The 12,591-nt window shown below is 49.0% G+C and overlaps 1 protein-coding gene across 1 annotated transcript in view; it reads right to left on the bottom strand.

The window, feature by feature from the left end:
- Positions 1–8,218, bottom strand: part of ETF1 (eukaryotic translation termination factor 1) — a 39,242-nt gene extending 31,024 nt beyond the window's left edge. The window contains exons 1-2 of the mRNA XM_043490487.1: positions 8,076–8,218; positions 7,871–7,990 (exon numbers count right to left, since the gene is read on the bottom strand). Of these exons, the coding sequence (XP_043346422.1) occupies positions 7,871–7,956 (86 nt within the window). The 5' untranslated portion in view covers positions 7,957–7,990; positions 8,076–8,218. The remainder of the gene's footprint in view (positions 1–7,870; positions 7,991–8,075) is intronic.
- Positions 8,219–12,591: the final 4,373 nt, after the last annotated feature.

Genomic DNA, 12,591 nt, shown 5'->3' on the forward strand with positions numbered 1-12,591 from the left:
CTGCATTAACTAGACCAGTGTAGTTGAGGCAGCATAACCCAGTATTAACAAGGCCTTATGCTATGCCTGCTATTGATAGTGAGCCATTCACAGCCAGGAAGATCTGTTGTTTCGATAAGTAGTTTAAATACTCGTGTTGCTGAATTTTGATATATTCTTTATTATATTCACCAAAACAGACACAAGACTGTCTCTCCAGTGCACACTAACAAAACGCCAGCATGCCCCTATGAACCTTTTCCTTTAGCTAGAGCCCTGTCCTCACACAGGACAAGAACTAGGCAAAGTGTAAAGGGACACCTCACTCAGAACGGAGCGCCCATTCATTCATACAGGAGCGCAACATCAGCAGTTCAAGGTTAGTGCTATGCAGCATACAAAATCCCCACTACTTAATAGAAGTTATGGGTCATTTGTTAAGAAGCCTGTCATGCCAATATTACACCAACTATTAAATCTGCCTTTTCTCCAGAGCCAGCAGGGTATGTGAACTTCCAGGGGGCCCACAAAATCTTGCCAGCTCACAAGACTGGCATTATACGAGCATGCACCAAAACAATGCATGTAGATCTAATTCAAGCCCTCCCAGCTTTGACAATGTGCCATTACCCAGAATGGATTTCAATTAGTGTAGCACAGGACTGGAAAGCAATGGCAGCCTGAGGCTACTCCTGTAACTGGGCCATTCCACATGGGTCAGTAAGTTGCCTGATGGGTCACAGGAAAATTCAGAAACAAATGGCAGCTTTCTGCAACACATACTGGGTACCACCTTTTGTTAAGTTATAAGTATAACCAGTTTTGAAACAGATCAGCTATTAAGTGTGCTATTTTGCAGGCATTCCTGCATGCAACTTTGAACCTCAATCTTTTTACCTCACTTTTTATTTACTGTGTTTACTTTCCTACACCTAAGACATGAAAAGACCTGCTGGATAGCATGCATCTCCCTGCAAGAGCCTGCACTGCTCTGCCTTCACAGGGATGATCCAGATCACTAAGCCCCCCCACCCCGGGTGGGTTTAGTTCTTAGGATTAGGTGCAGAATTGCTTCTGAACAGGTCAATTTCTCTTTTTGCTATGAAAGGAAGCATCTGCTTTAGTTCCCAAGTGAACCCCTCTCTTTAAGGCTATTTATTTAGTTTGGAAGAAATGCAAACGTGATCTATCATGGCCCAGTAAAGTTACTATAGAATCCTAGAGGGTCGGGGTATTCCAGTCACTTCACTGGCTACTGCCCTCAACTCTTACCCATCCATTTGTCAGCCTTACTTGTGTTTGCAGACCATATCAGCCCCCACAACACTCCTTCCAAGTTTCTGCTTTGCCCCCCATTTCAACAACATTTAGTAAGATCTATTTCCCCTGAAAGGGAATCCCTCTACTCGGGTGCAGAGCTGCTGCTACAGCTGTCCCTCCATCATCCTTCTCTTCCAGCCCTATAAGGATGGAGTCACATAAGGGCTCACAGGCTCAGTAGTCCTGAATGCAGTTGTTGGAGATGATTTCCTGGCTAGTAAGCATTCATCCTCATGATAGTCTCCCTTCCCCCAATACCCTCAGTTTATCTGATGGTTTTAGGTGGCCAACATGCTCATGTCATTAAGCTCTGCTGTACAGGCACCATCAGAAGTGTTCCTCCTTTCTGTAGGGAGGACAGCTCCTCTATCAGTCCTCCTTTGTACTCCCTTACTCTGGGTTTGAAAATCCATTCACCCCCCAAGCAGGGCAGCAACATCACCTGAGCTTGATAAGAGCGCGATCAAGATGGCCTCCAGAAACTGAGCCACTATTCAGGTTTACCAAGCAGCAACAGTTGAAGTTAATGAGTCTGGCAGTTTCACAGCTATCTAGTTTAGCCACCCTGGTCACCAAGAAAATTCAAAGATTGTGTCAGCTTTATACGGCTAGTGGGAAAGCTGTGGGCAGCAACAGAGGCAGGCAAGGGAATTATTCAAAGGGAGAGGGATGAAAGAAGACCAACCAAATAAAAAAAAAAAAGAGGCTAGGGAGGAGTACAATGGCCAATACCATTTCTCTCTGCCCTCTGCAGCAACCAGACCACAGTGGATAGGAATAGTTAGAGCAGTGGAGACACCAGCCCACAGCTGCAGCAGTCAGGAGGCTCAAAGAGAACTTCTCTCCCAGCACATTGAGAATGTGAAGAGTCAGTTATACAAGAATGCAATAGCCAAAGATGATCCAAAAAGATGACCAAGCACTGCACCTTGGTAAGAATTTCAGCACTCTCCCCTTCCCTTGCAGCTGGAGGTGACCAGGGGCTGGGTTTCTCTCCAGCACTCACCTTACTGGCCCCCAGCCCGTCTGCCACTGGCTAGTAGTAGTTTAGTCACCAGGGTCACAAGTACCTAGGTTTTCAGGCCCTGCCTGCTCTCACTCACACAATAAGCAGCAGATAGGGAATGATGAGGGAGGGAAAGTAGCTAAGAAGTCTGCCTCATTAACTTTTACAAGATCAGTTTGCAGCTCATCCAACTTGGGAGAAAGGGGAGTAACTAATAATCAGACATGGCTAGTTTGGACCATCAGACACTCCCTGACCAGAGCTGTTCCCTTCCAGCAGGGAAGAGAAGAGAAATTTGATTCAATGGGTACTTAACTAGCCAGATGCTGATGAGAAAGAGAGAAGGGTCCAAGGACAGCACCTTGACAGGAATTCCACCACCTTTCCAGGAACTGGTATTGTCTGGGATGTTGCCCCAGATCTCTCTGGTGGGACCCCTCTTTTGTACTGGCCTCTGCCTTGTCAGCATCTGGTAAATATGGAGTCCTGTTCCATTCCGTCAGTTTTCTGGCCACATCCCTGCTGCTTACTTCATCTATTCCACTGACATGATAAAAGTATTCCCTGGCATCGCACTCACTTGTTAACCCTTTTGGGAACACCCTGCAGATTCATTGAGAATTTACAAGTGGTCAAAAAAGAGCCAGAATAGCTTTGCCATCATTTGTCTACTTATTACTGAGGTGGGTCTAGGTCTGTACAGCACAAGGTAACACCCAGCACATGGAACTGGGCCAGCTCTTTTGGTTACTGTTTACCGCATCTCCACCCTTCTTACTAATGCACTTCTGAGTCCCTACCCTTTGCATCACCCTGTTTCTCCAGGACTATGCCTGCCACCCACCCATCCTAGAATTCTCAGAGCTGGTCCTCCAACTTCACAGGGAAAGGAAATGACTCCTAAGGACAGAAAAAGCCTGTTCCACTGGTTCAATTCTCTTGTGCTGAAAAACTCTGCACTCCCAGGTAGTTGCTGAGCCTATCCCCATCTGAGGAGCAGCGCAAGATATAATGTGTTCAACAGGGATCAACTTATGGATTCCTGCAACCAACACATTAGAGCATAACTTGTCCTGTCTACACAAGGCTCTTTACAACACAGTTAGTTAAATTGTTTTTAGAAGACCTCTCTCAGTCTCAGCCCCTCTGGTTAACATGTTGTAACACACACAAAGGGTATGTCTACACCAGCATTTCTCAAGCTGTGGGTTGGGACCCCAAAGTGGGTTGCAACCCCATTTGAATGGGGTCACCAGACTGGCTTTGATTTGCTGGGGCCTGAGAAAGAAGCCAGAGCCCCACCTCCTAGTGGTGAAGCCTGAGGACTTCAGTCCTGGGCAGAGGTGCTCAAGTTACAGGCACCCTGCCTGGGGCTAAAGCCCTTTGGCTTCTGTCTACCCACCCATGGCAGTGGGGTTTGGGCTTTGGCCCTCTCCCACTCAGGGCAGCAGGGCTCAGGCTTCAGTCCCCCCTCCTGGGGCTGTATAGTAATTTTTGTTCTCAGAAAGGGATCGCGGTGCAATGAAGTTTGAGAACCCCGGTCTACACTATGGAGCCTATGCCAGCATAGCTGTCAACGTACCCCTGGCGTAGGTGTAGCCTACACCCACAGAAGAGTTTGTCAGCATAGGAACAGCACCTCCCTGAACAGTGTTAGCTACATTGACAGAAACCCTCTTCTGCCAGCACAACTACATCTGCACTAAAGGGTTTGTTGGCATAGCTGTGTTGGTCAGGGTGTGCGTTTTCCCCCCACCAGCCGGACCAGGGTAGCTATGACAACTTTTAAGTGAAGACTAAACCAAAGTAAAATCCTAATGAAGACATGGTAGCTGCAGTTCTAACGTGTTGCAGAGCTAGATGAATCCTAAGATCTGGTGTTTTCCTGACCTGCTAGCACAAGTTTAAGTTAGACTGCCTTGTCTTGACTAGGATTTTATTATATATTAGCCAACACATAATACGCTCCTCTTCCTCCATCCACTGTGTCCCTTATTTCTCTAGTCCACAGCCTGGTGCTTTGCACCAAAACATTTTATTTAGAGGGTATTATCCTTTGTGCAAAACTCTTTCCCCCTTAACTGCATTCACTCTCTTAGTTTCCACGCTGCCTTTTTTCTGAAACTCATGGTTTCTGTGCTTAGCTGAGTTCTCTCACTATTGACCCTTGCAATAGTCATCTACTGCAAACAAAGAAACTCCAAAGAACTACCTTTCTGGACTAACCCTGCTTATGCCAACACACTTTGAAACTGAGAACCAGAATGCTAGTAGAACATGATGGCTAGTAAATGTTCCATGCAGCCCAGCTATCATCAGCATCTCTCTAAACAGTGAGGGATGCTAGAGCACAGATGCTGACTTCACAAGCAGTTTAACAGGAAACTCCAGCACACACCTGTACCACCCCATACCTGCTTAGTTTCCTGCTGCATTCTGAATTCAAAGATGCAAGCTGTCTTCATTAGCTACACAAGAGCTCTAATACCCATAGCTCTCCCAACCATGCAGGGCTTGAGCTAGTGCATTAATAATGCAGCAGAGACTTGGGCTAGCCACCCGAGCTCAGACTCATGGGTTTGGTGGGCTTGAGCATCCAAGCTGCTGTCTGGGCTGCAGTGTTCACACAGCTAGCACAAGTGACTTCCCCTGGGGTAGGCAGCTCGCTCCAGGCTACAGTGTAGACATAGTTCAGGCTCCTATGGAGCCAGACTAGATAATCCGCAAAAATACGCTGGTCAGTCACATTAACCCAGGGCCATAACCACCCCCAGGTAAACATACATGAGACCAACACAGCTCTGAAGAATAGCTCAGTATCAGCTGGTGATACTGGAACAACTGGAAGGAAAAATATCCCACAGATCCCTGAACTGGAACAGACATTCAGTGTTCTAGATATGTTAGTCTGTATTCGCAAAAAGAAAAGGAGTACTTGTGGCACCTTAGAGACTAACAAATTTATTAGAGCATAAGCTTTCGTGAGCTACAGCTCACTTCATCGGATGCATCCGATGAAGTGAGCTGTAGCTCACGAAAGCTTATGCTCTAATAAATTTGTTAGTCTCTAAGGTGCCACAAGTGTTCTAGATGAATGTGGGTATGTAATGACTACTTCACTAAACACACCTAAAAGTTTGTCTCTTCTACCAACAGTAGTTGGACCAATAAAAGGTATCATCTCACCCACCTTGTCTCTGTAAGATCATCCAACAAGGGGTGAAGAACTGCTTCTTTTCAACATCCAGGCCAAGAAGCTTCAAACAATTTTTTTTTTTTGGCACCTAAATTGCTAAGGAAAAGCATTGGAGAAAGGGCCTGAGGCACAGATGGACTCAGTGGCTTATAATGTAATGTGACCATATATTTCTGAGAAGAGTTAGCTGCCAGCTTTTGGGGGTGTCAGGGGTTCTCACTCTTTTACAGCAAGTCAATCACTTTTTGGCTGTGGTAATAAAGAGAAAAGATCCCATTAGTCACTCACACCAAAGAAAGTAGAGAAAGTATATAAAGCTTTACCTAGCTGACTGCAGAAGAACTGAGCAAAAGTCAAACCCTGCGCCCACTTTTCTCCAGCATGCCCCCCTTTTATCTAGGGTAAAACCCAACCCAGCATTAGGACTGTCTGCACAAGCCTCCACAAACCCCAGACTAGAAGCTGACATTCTTAAAATCCAGCTGACACGACAACTGGGCCATTAAGAGTTCCCAACTCCACCCCATTCAAGAGGAGGGCCGTGCCCCTAGAATGCTCAGCTTGGTGCTCTTGCAGCCACCAGGAAAAGCAGCGCTCAGACAGTTCCCCACTTCCCTTAGATGTGCAGGATTAGTCTTCAGTGCTGAAAAACACAGAGGGGCTGCAGTTTTTCCATAGGCAAACAGCAGTAGAGAACTTTTGCTTAATGAAGCAAGTCATAGACCTACTGACTGCAACACAAACCTATTTCCTAGGTTCACAATGGTACCTTGAGGAAGACACTGCACTTCTCTTCCCCCCGCCCTCCCCCCAAAAAAAGAAAAAAGAAAAATCAATTCCATGCTTTGCTTTTGTAATTAAACTTTTATCGTTGTGTCTCTACAGGGAGCACTTCACTCTCCCTCTTGCATTTAAAATACTCCAGCCTTTAAACACAAAGGTTTTTATTTTCAGCCGAAATCAACTGAAACATTGAGGGCACCTGCTTGTTTCAACAGCCTGTTTAGATAGATTAGAGGCTGCTAAAGAAAGCTGAAGCTTCCTCTCTCCCCCACCCTTCCCAGCTGGTGATACTGGAACAACTGCAAGGGAATGGAAAATATCTTACAGCTCCCTGAGCTGGAACAGACATTCAGTGTTCTAGCTTAGTGTGGGCATGTAATGGTTACTTCACTATACACACCTAACATTCCCCCACATTTTAGCTCTGCTGAGAAAATGCCAGCTTTTAGGAACTGCATCTCAAACCACCTCTGACCAAAACGCATACCACATGGCAACTGCCAGACTTACTCAGTGATATGTGCACATCTCGAGTTACAAGCTACTAACGCTAGGATAGCTTACTTTCTGCCAAGAATGTATCCAGTTGCTATTAGTATATGCCAGCAGCTACTTAAGGTATCACAACCAGCTTAAACCTCCTTTCCCCTCAGTTATTATCAAGAGAGTCTCTGTATCTGGACTCCCAAAGCATCACATGTTGCACATTTCTGAATTTCTGGGCAGTTCGGAGAGCCCACTGTTCTAGATCCCCAACTTTATCTAGACGCCTATGCAGATGTTTAAGGGAGAATGCCACAACACACAGGGAATTTACATGAGATCAAACCATGAAGCCATCCAGTCCAGTATCCTGTACAGCAGCACTCAGTACTTACTTCTTCAGAAGACGCTGCAGGACACCCACAAGGGATTATTATGGGGTCATTTGTCCACAGGGGAAGACTCATTGATTTAAACCCCAAGACACAAAAGTTTAATTACCCTGATCAATTCCACCTTATGTTTTGTGACACCCTGGCTGTCCTCACACAGGGACATCTTCGCCTTCAGATCCCGCCAACCCCTGTGGCCCTTCCAGTCAGGAAGCCTCCAGCCTGTCAGCAGGGCTCCAGCACCGATGAGCATAACATGATCACCCCGGCACCGGGCCTTGGCAGAGCTGCCAGCGGCTCCTCACTCACTGCCCGCCCTGCTCCCCGACGGTGCCGCTCCCAGCCCGCGGGAGCCACGCACGAGGAGAGGAGAGGAGGGCGGCCCAATAGCCTGTCCCCCTGACCCTCATCGCCCAGGGCGGAGCAGCCTCAGGGGCCCGCGGCCCGGGAAGCCTGGCGCCGGCGAGGCCCCCTCCACCCGGGTGGGGCTCGCTCTGGCCCGAGCGATTCGCGCCCGGCCCGGGGTGGGTTCAAACGCTGCCCCGCGCAGGCCAGCGGCGGAGCCCAGCCCACCCCCGGACCAACGGAGCCAGGAGACCGAGCCTCCGCCCCGCCGGAGTGGCGGCCGCCCGTCCGCTCCCAGCTGGGACGGGGGAGCCCCCACCCCGGCCCCCTCAGCCCCGGCCCCGCCCGCTCCCCGCTGCTGCTCACCCGCGGGCCGCCTCCAGGCTCTTGATGAGCTTCTTGATCTTCCAGATCTCCACGTTCCGGTCGGCAGCGCTGGGGTCGTCCGCCATCTTCTCCTCCTCCTCCTCCTCCTCCGCCTCCTCCCTGCGGCGGCCGGGCCGGCGGACACAGAGCACAGCGGTTAGTCCCGGCCCGCGCGCCCCGCGACCCCGCCCGGAGCGGCGCTCACCTCAGGCCCTGTCCCCCCGGCGGCGGCGGCGGCTGCTCCCTGCGCGGCGGCGGGGGCGGCTCGAGGCGGCTCTGACGTCGGAAACCGGCTTCTCTCCCCCTCTCCGCGCTGCATGTGTTGCAATCCGCTCACATGGGGCCTGTGACATCACTTCCGAGGGACCCCGGAGAGGGCGGGGAGGAGAAAAGGGGGCGGGACCCTTCGGCTCCGCCAATCGGCGCCTTTTCGGTCGCTCTCCGCCATTGGCTGGTCCCGCCGGGCCGCGCTCTCCCCATCGCTATTGGCTGGCTACCTCAGACCAGCCTCCGCCCCCCCCGTGCAGCGCATGTCGGGGTTTGTAGTTCTCCGGGCCGGGAGGGGGCGGAGCTGGTCACAGAGGGAGAGGCCTGGATCTCGCGATGTCTCAGCAATGCCGCGTCAGGCCAAGTGGTGGTTCTTAAAGGGCAAGGCGCACGTGTGGGGAAGCATCAGCTGGCGCGGGAGGGACCTGCTACCGGGCCAGGGCGGGTGCTGCCCACGTGGCGGGAGCTATGGAAGCAGAGAGGCAGGCACAGCAGCCTTGCGCCCCAGTCCCATTGGGACAGTGCCACACCTCCTGCTTGATGCAGGCGGGGTCCAATCCTGCCCTGTCCTGCTGGAGCCAGCCTGGCCACCCCCTGCCATGGGACTGAGAGTGGGTGGCAGGGGGTGGCCAGGCTGGATCAGACCCCCCGGCACCCTCTGGTTCTCCTCACGCATATGTGTCCAGCTGAGCGCAGCGAAACCATGCAGCCCAATGGAAATCAGTGAGAGCGAGGCGTTTAAATACCTTTGAGGAGCTGCGCCTACATAGCTCTCCTCATACACACACACACACACACACACAGAATCGTGTTAGAACCACACTGCTCAGGCAACGTGCTGGCACGAGCACAGAGCACATGCTTGGAATGCCACCTCATTTTCACTGGTCATTATTTACCATCATTCCTTCCCAGTGCCCTCTGCACGAAAAACGGAGCTCTTATTGCTTCTTCGCTGCCTATATGGAGCTGTTGTTTCCCACACATGGAGCCATAGAGGATAGGTCCATCAATGACTATTACGCAAGATGGTTAGGGATACAACACCATGCTCTGGCTGTCTCTAGCCAGAAGCTGGTAGTGGATAATAACAGGATGGATCACTTGATGATTGTCTGTTCTTTTCATTCCCTCTGAAGCACCTGGAATTAGCCACTGTCGGAAGATACGATACTGGGCTAGATGGATCATTGGTCTTACCCATTATGACTGTTCTTATGTTCATAAACATCCACAAAAACATGTCACACACCCACTCAGTCACTGATACTTGGAGAATTGCTAGTCTGACAGTAAATGTGGCCTGACAGGGACATAGTTGCATCAAGTTCCCTATGTCAAAATGACTACACACCAGCTGGAAAACCATTATCCTTGCTCCACAGATTATTAAGGCCATGGGGGACAATTATGATCATCTAGTTTGACACCATATCATACAGATCAGAGGACTTCACCCAATAATTCATCTCCATTGCAGGAGTAAGAGGAATATGCAGCTGGGGCCTGTATTTTCCAGCTGCACATTTCAACTGATGTATGCCCTGGCTGACTAACAAAAGGCTGTTCTACTCAAGGATTCCTTGTCCAGGATTGGCCCTTAAGTTTGTTAAGTTATTGAGCAGAGCAAGAGGAAACTTGGTCTTGCAGTGAAGACTCTGGACTGGGAGTCAGGAAATGTTTCAATTCCTGGCTCTGCCTTAGACAACCTGCATAACCTTGTGCAAATCAGGCTGTGTCTGCCCTGGAAAACTGCACCATTGCTAGCTGAACCAGTAAAAGAGCACTGTTGTAGGTACCAACCTTGCAGTGTACTGTCACTACATAATCTGCTTTGGGAGACAGTTGCAGTTTTGACCCACATCCATCGTAATACTATACTACACTGTTGCAATCACAATGCTCTGTGAGTATTTATTCCACATTTCCTGCTACAGCTCCCAGAAGCAGTGGGTTTCATTTAGGCTTTTGAGGACACAGTGAGAACTGGGAGAGAAACAGCCTAACTCTCAAAATTCCCTGGGAACTCTTATCGGTTTCTTGGTGTCAGGGTCTTTTCAAGCCATTATCTCAAAATGGGAGCCAGGGTGAATGTTCAGTTGCTCACTAATTGTTCAGATAAAAAAGTAGATTTCTGCTAATTTTTTAAAAGCCACCCTGAAGTGCCTGAGGCGGCTTTCGCAAGGTGTCATAGACCCAGAGACTGAGGTCAGCTGCTCATCACACTGCTCACTAGTAGGGACTGGTCAGGCTCCCAGCACCACCCCTGGAGCCGCTGGTGTGCCACACTCATGGCTAATGTCTGCCAGGTGGGGTACTGCTTTTGAGTGTGAACAGTGACCATAGACAGATGGGACCATGTTCTTCTTGATATCTGGGATGACAGCAGCTTGCCCTGACGTTACACCCCCAGACCATCTGGATGAGAGCCCCATGGAAAAGTGCTATGTGTGCTGCTAATAACCTGGTACATTTAGTAACATACCCAGTACCAGTCCTCGAAGAGGGATGCTGGACAATACAGGCCACTGGAGCCAAACATGTATCTTAATGGACTTCTTTATTCTGTAGATCCACACAGCCGGGTCACCTGCAGTGATCACTGTTCTGCGGAGCTCAGCCATTTCTACAGGCCCTACTTCTGCATTTTTAGCTTAAATATAAGAACCACGTTTTGCCTTTCAGCTCAGGATCTCAAAACTACATCTAAACACTCATAATTAAGGGATGCTCTAGTCCCAGTTTGTGGACTTTTTTTAACTACGTTGAGTTAAATCAGTGTAACCCGCTCAGTCCTGTCCACAAAACACTTGCCAACTAGATTACAACACAACCAGCTCAAAGTATCTTAAAGGTGTTAAACTGCTGGAGGGGGTTCAATGGCGTTCAGCTAACTAGACTGAAAAAGTCACCTTTTTTGTCAGTGTAGGCAGGCCCATAGTGTGGACACTCTTAAACCGAGTTAATTTAATCAGTTTAGAAGCCAGCTGACTTAAAGCAATGCACAAAATATGTGTAGACCAGGCTCACAACCCCACTCCTATCAGATCCATTTCACAGATGTATACAGTGATGAATGATAACGAGGTTTGTCTGTGGGTATGTTCACACTATGTTTTCTGTAACTATGCCAGCCTAACCCCCTAGTGTAGATGCAGACTAGTGATGGAAGGGGGTTTTCCATTGGTGAGCGAACACCACCTCCCCAAACAACACTAGCTACGTCGACGGAAGCATTCTTCTGTCAACATAGCTGCATCTATGCTGGGGGTTAGATCAGCGTAGCTGTGGTGCTCAGGGAGTGTTTTTTCTTACCTCTGACCCATGCATCTATAGCGACCTAACTTTAAGTATAGATCAGGCCTGAGGTCGTGCATTGAGTCTGCAACAGAGTTTGGTAACACAACCCAGGAGCCCCAGCATCAATCTACAAATCAGTTCATCCCACAGGCTCCCCTCCTTAGCCCCACAGAAAACCCACCAGAGTTCTGGTCCAGCTTAACTAAAGCTACTGAGTTGTCAGATTTTAGAATGGTAGCCATATTAGTCTGTATCAGCAAAAACAACGAGGAATACTTGTGGCACCTTATAGTCTAACAAATTTATTTGGGCATAAGCTTTCATGGGCTAAAACCCATTTCATCAGATGCATGGAATGGAAAATACAGGAGGAAGATGTATATAGCAGTACATGAAAAGGTGGGAGTTGCCTTACCAAGTGGGGAGTCAAGACAATTCAATTAAAGTGAGATTCTGTGTGGACTCCTCCTGAAGGTCCTAACAACAGACTGGACTTCTACATAGAGTGCTTCCGCCGACGTGCACGGGCTGAAATTGTGGAAAAGCAGCATCACTTGCCCCTTAACCTCAGCTGTGCAGAACACAATGCCATCCACAGCCTCAGAAACAACTCTGACATCATAATCAAAAAGGCTGACAAAGGAGGTGCTGTCGTCATCATGAACAGGTCGGAATATGAACAAGAGGCTGCTAGGCAACTCTCTGACACCACATTCTACAGGCCATTATCCTCTGATCCCACTGAGGGTTACCAAAAGAAACTATACCATCTGCTCAAGAAACTCCCTGAAAAAGCACAAGAACAAATCTACACAGACACACCCCTAGAACCCCAACCAAGGATATTCTATGTGCTACCCACGATCCATAAACCTGGAAATCCTGGAGCCCCATCATCTCAGGTTTGGCACCCTGACAGCAGGATTGCCTGGCTATGTAGACTCTCTCCTCAGGCTCTACGCTACCAACATTCCCAGCTATCTTCAAGACACCACTGACTTCCTGAGGAAACTACAATCCATCGGTCATCTTCCTAAAAACACCATCCTAGCCACTATGGATGTAGAAGCCCTCTACACCAACATTCCACACAAAGATGGACTACAAGGCGTCAGGAACACTATCCTCGATAATGTCACGGCAAACCTGGTGGC

The sequence above is a fragment of the Dermochelys coriacea genome, chromosome 8, assembly GCF_009764565.3.
Source record: "Dermochelys coriacea isolate rDerCor1 chromosome 8, rDerCor1.pri.v4, whole genome shotgun sequence".
In the NCBI taxonomy this organism is placed as follows: domain Eukaryota; kingdom Metazoa; phylum Chordata; order Testudines; family Dermochelyidae; genus Dermochelys; species Dermochelys coriacea.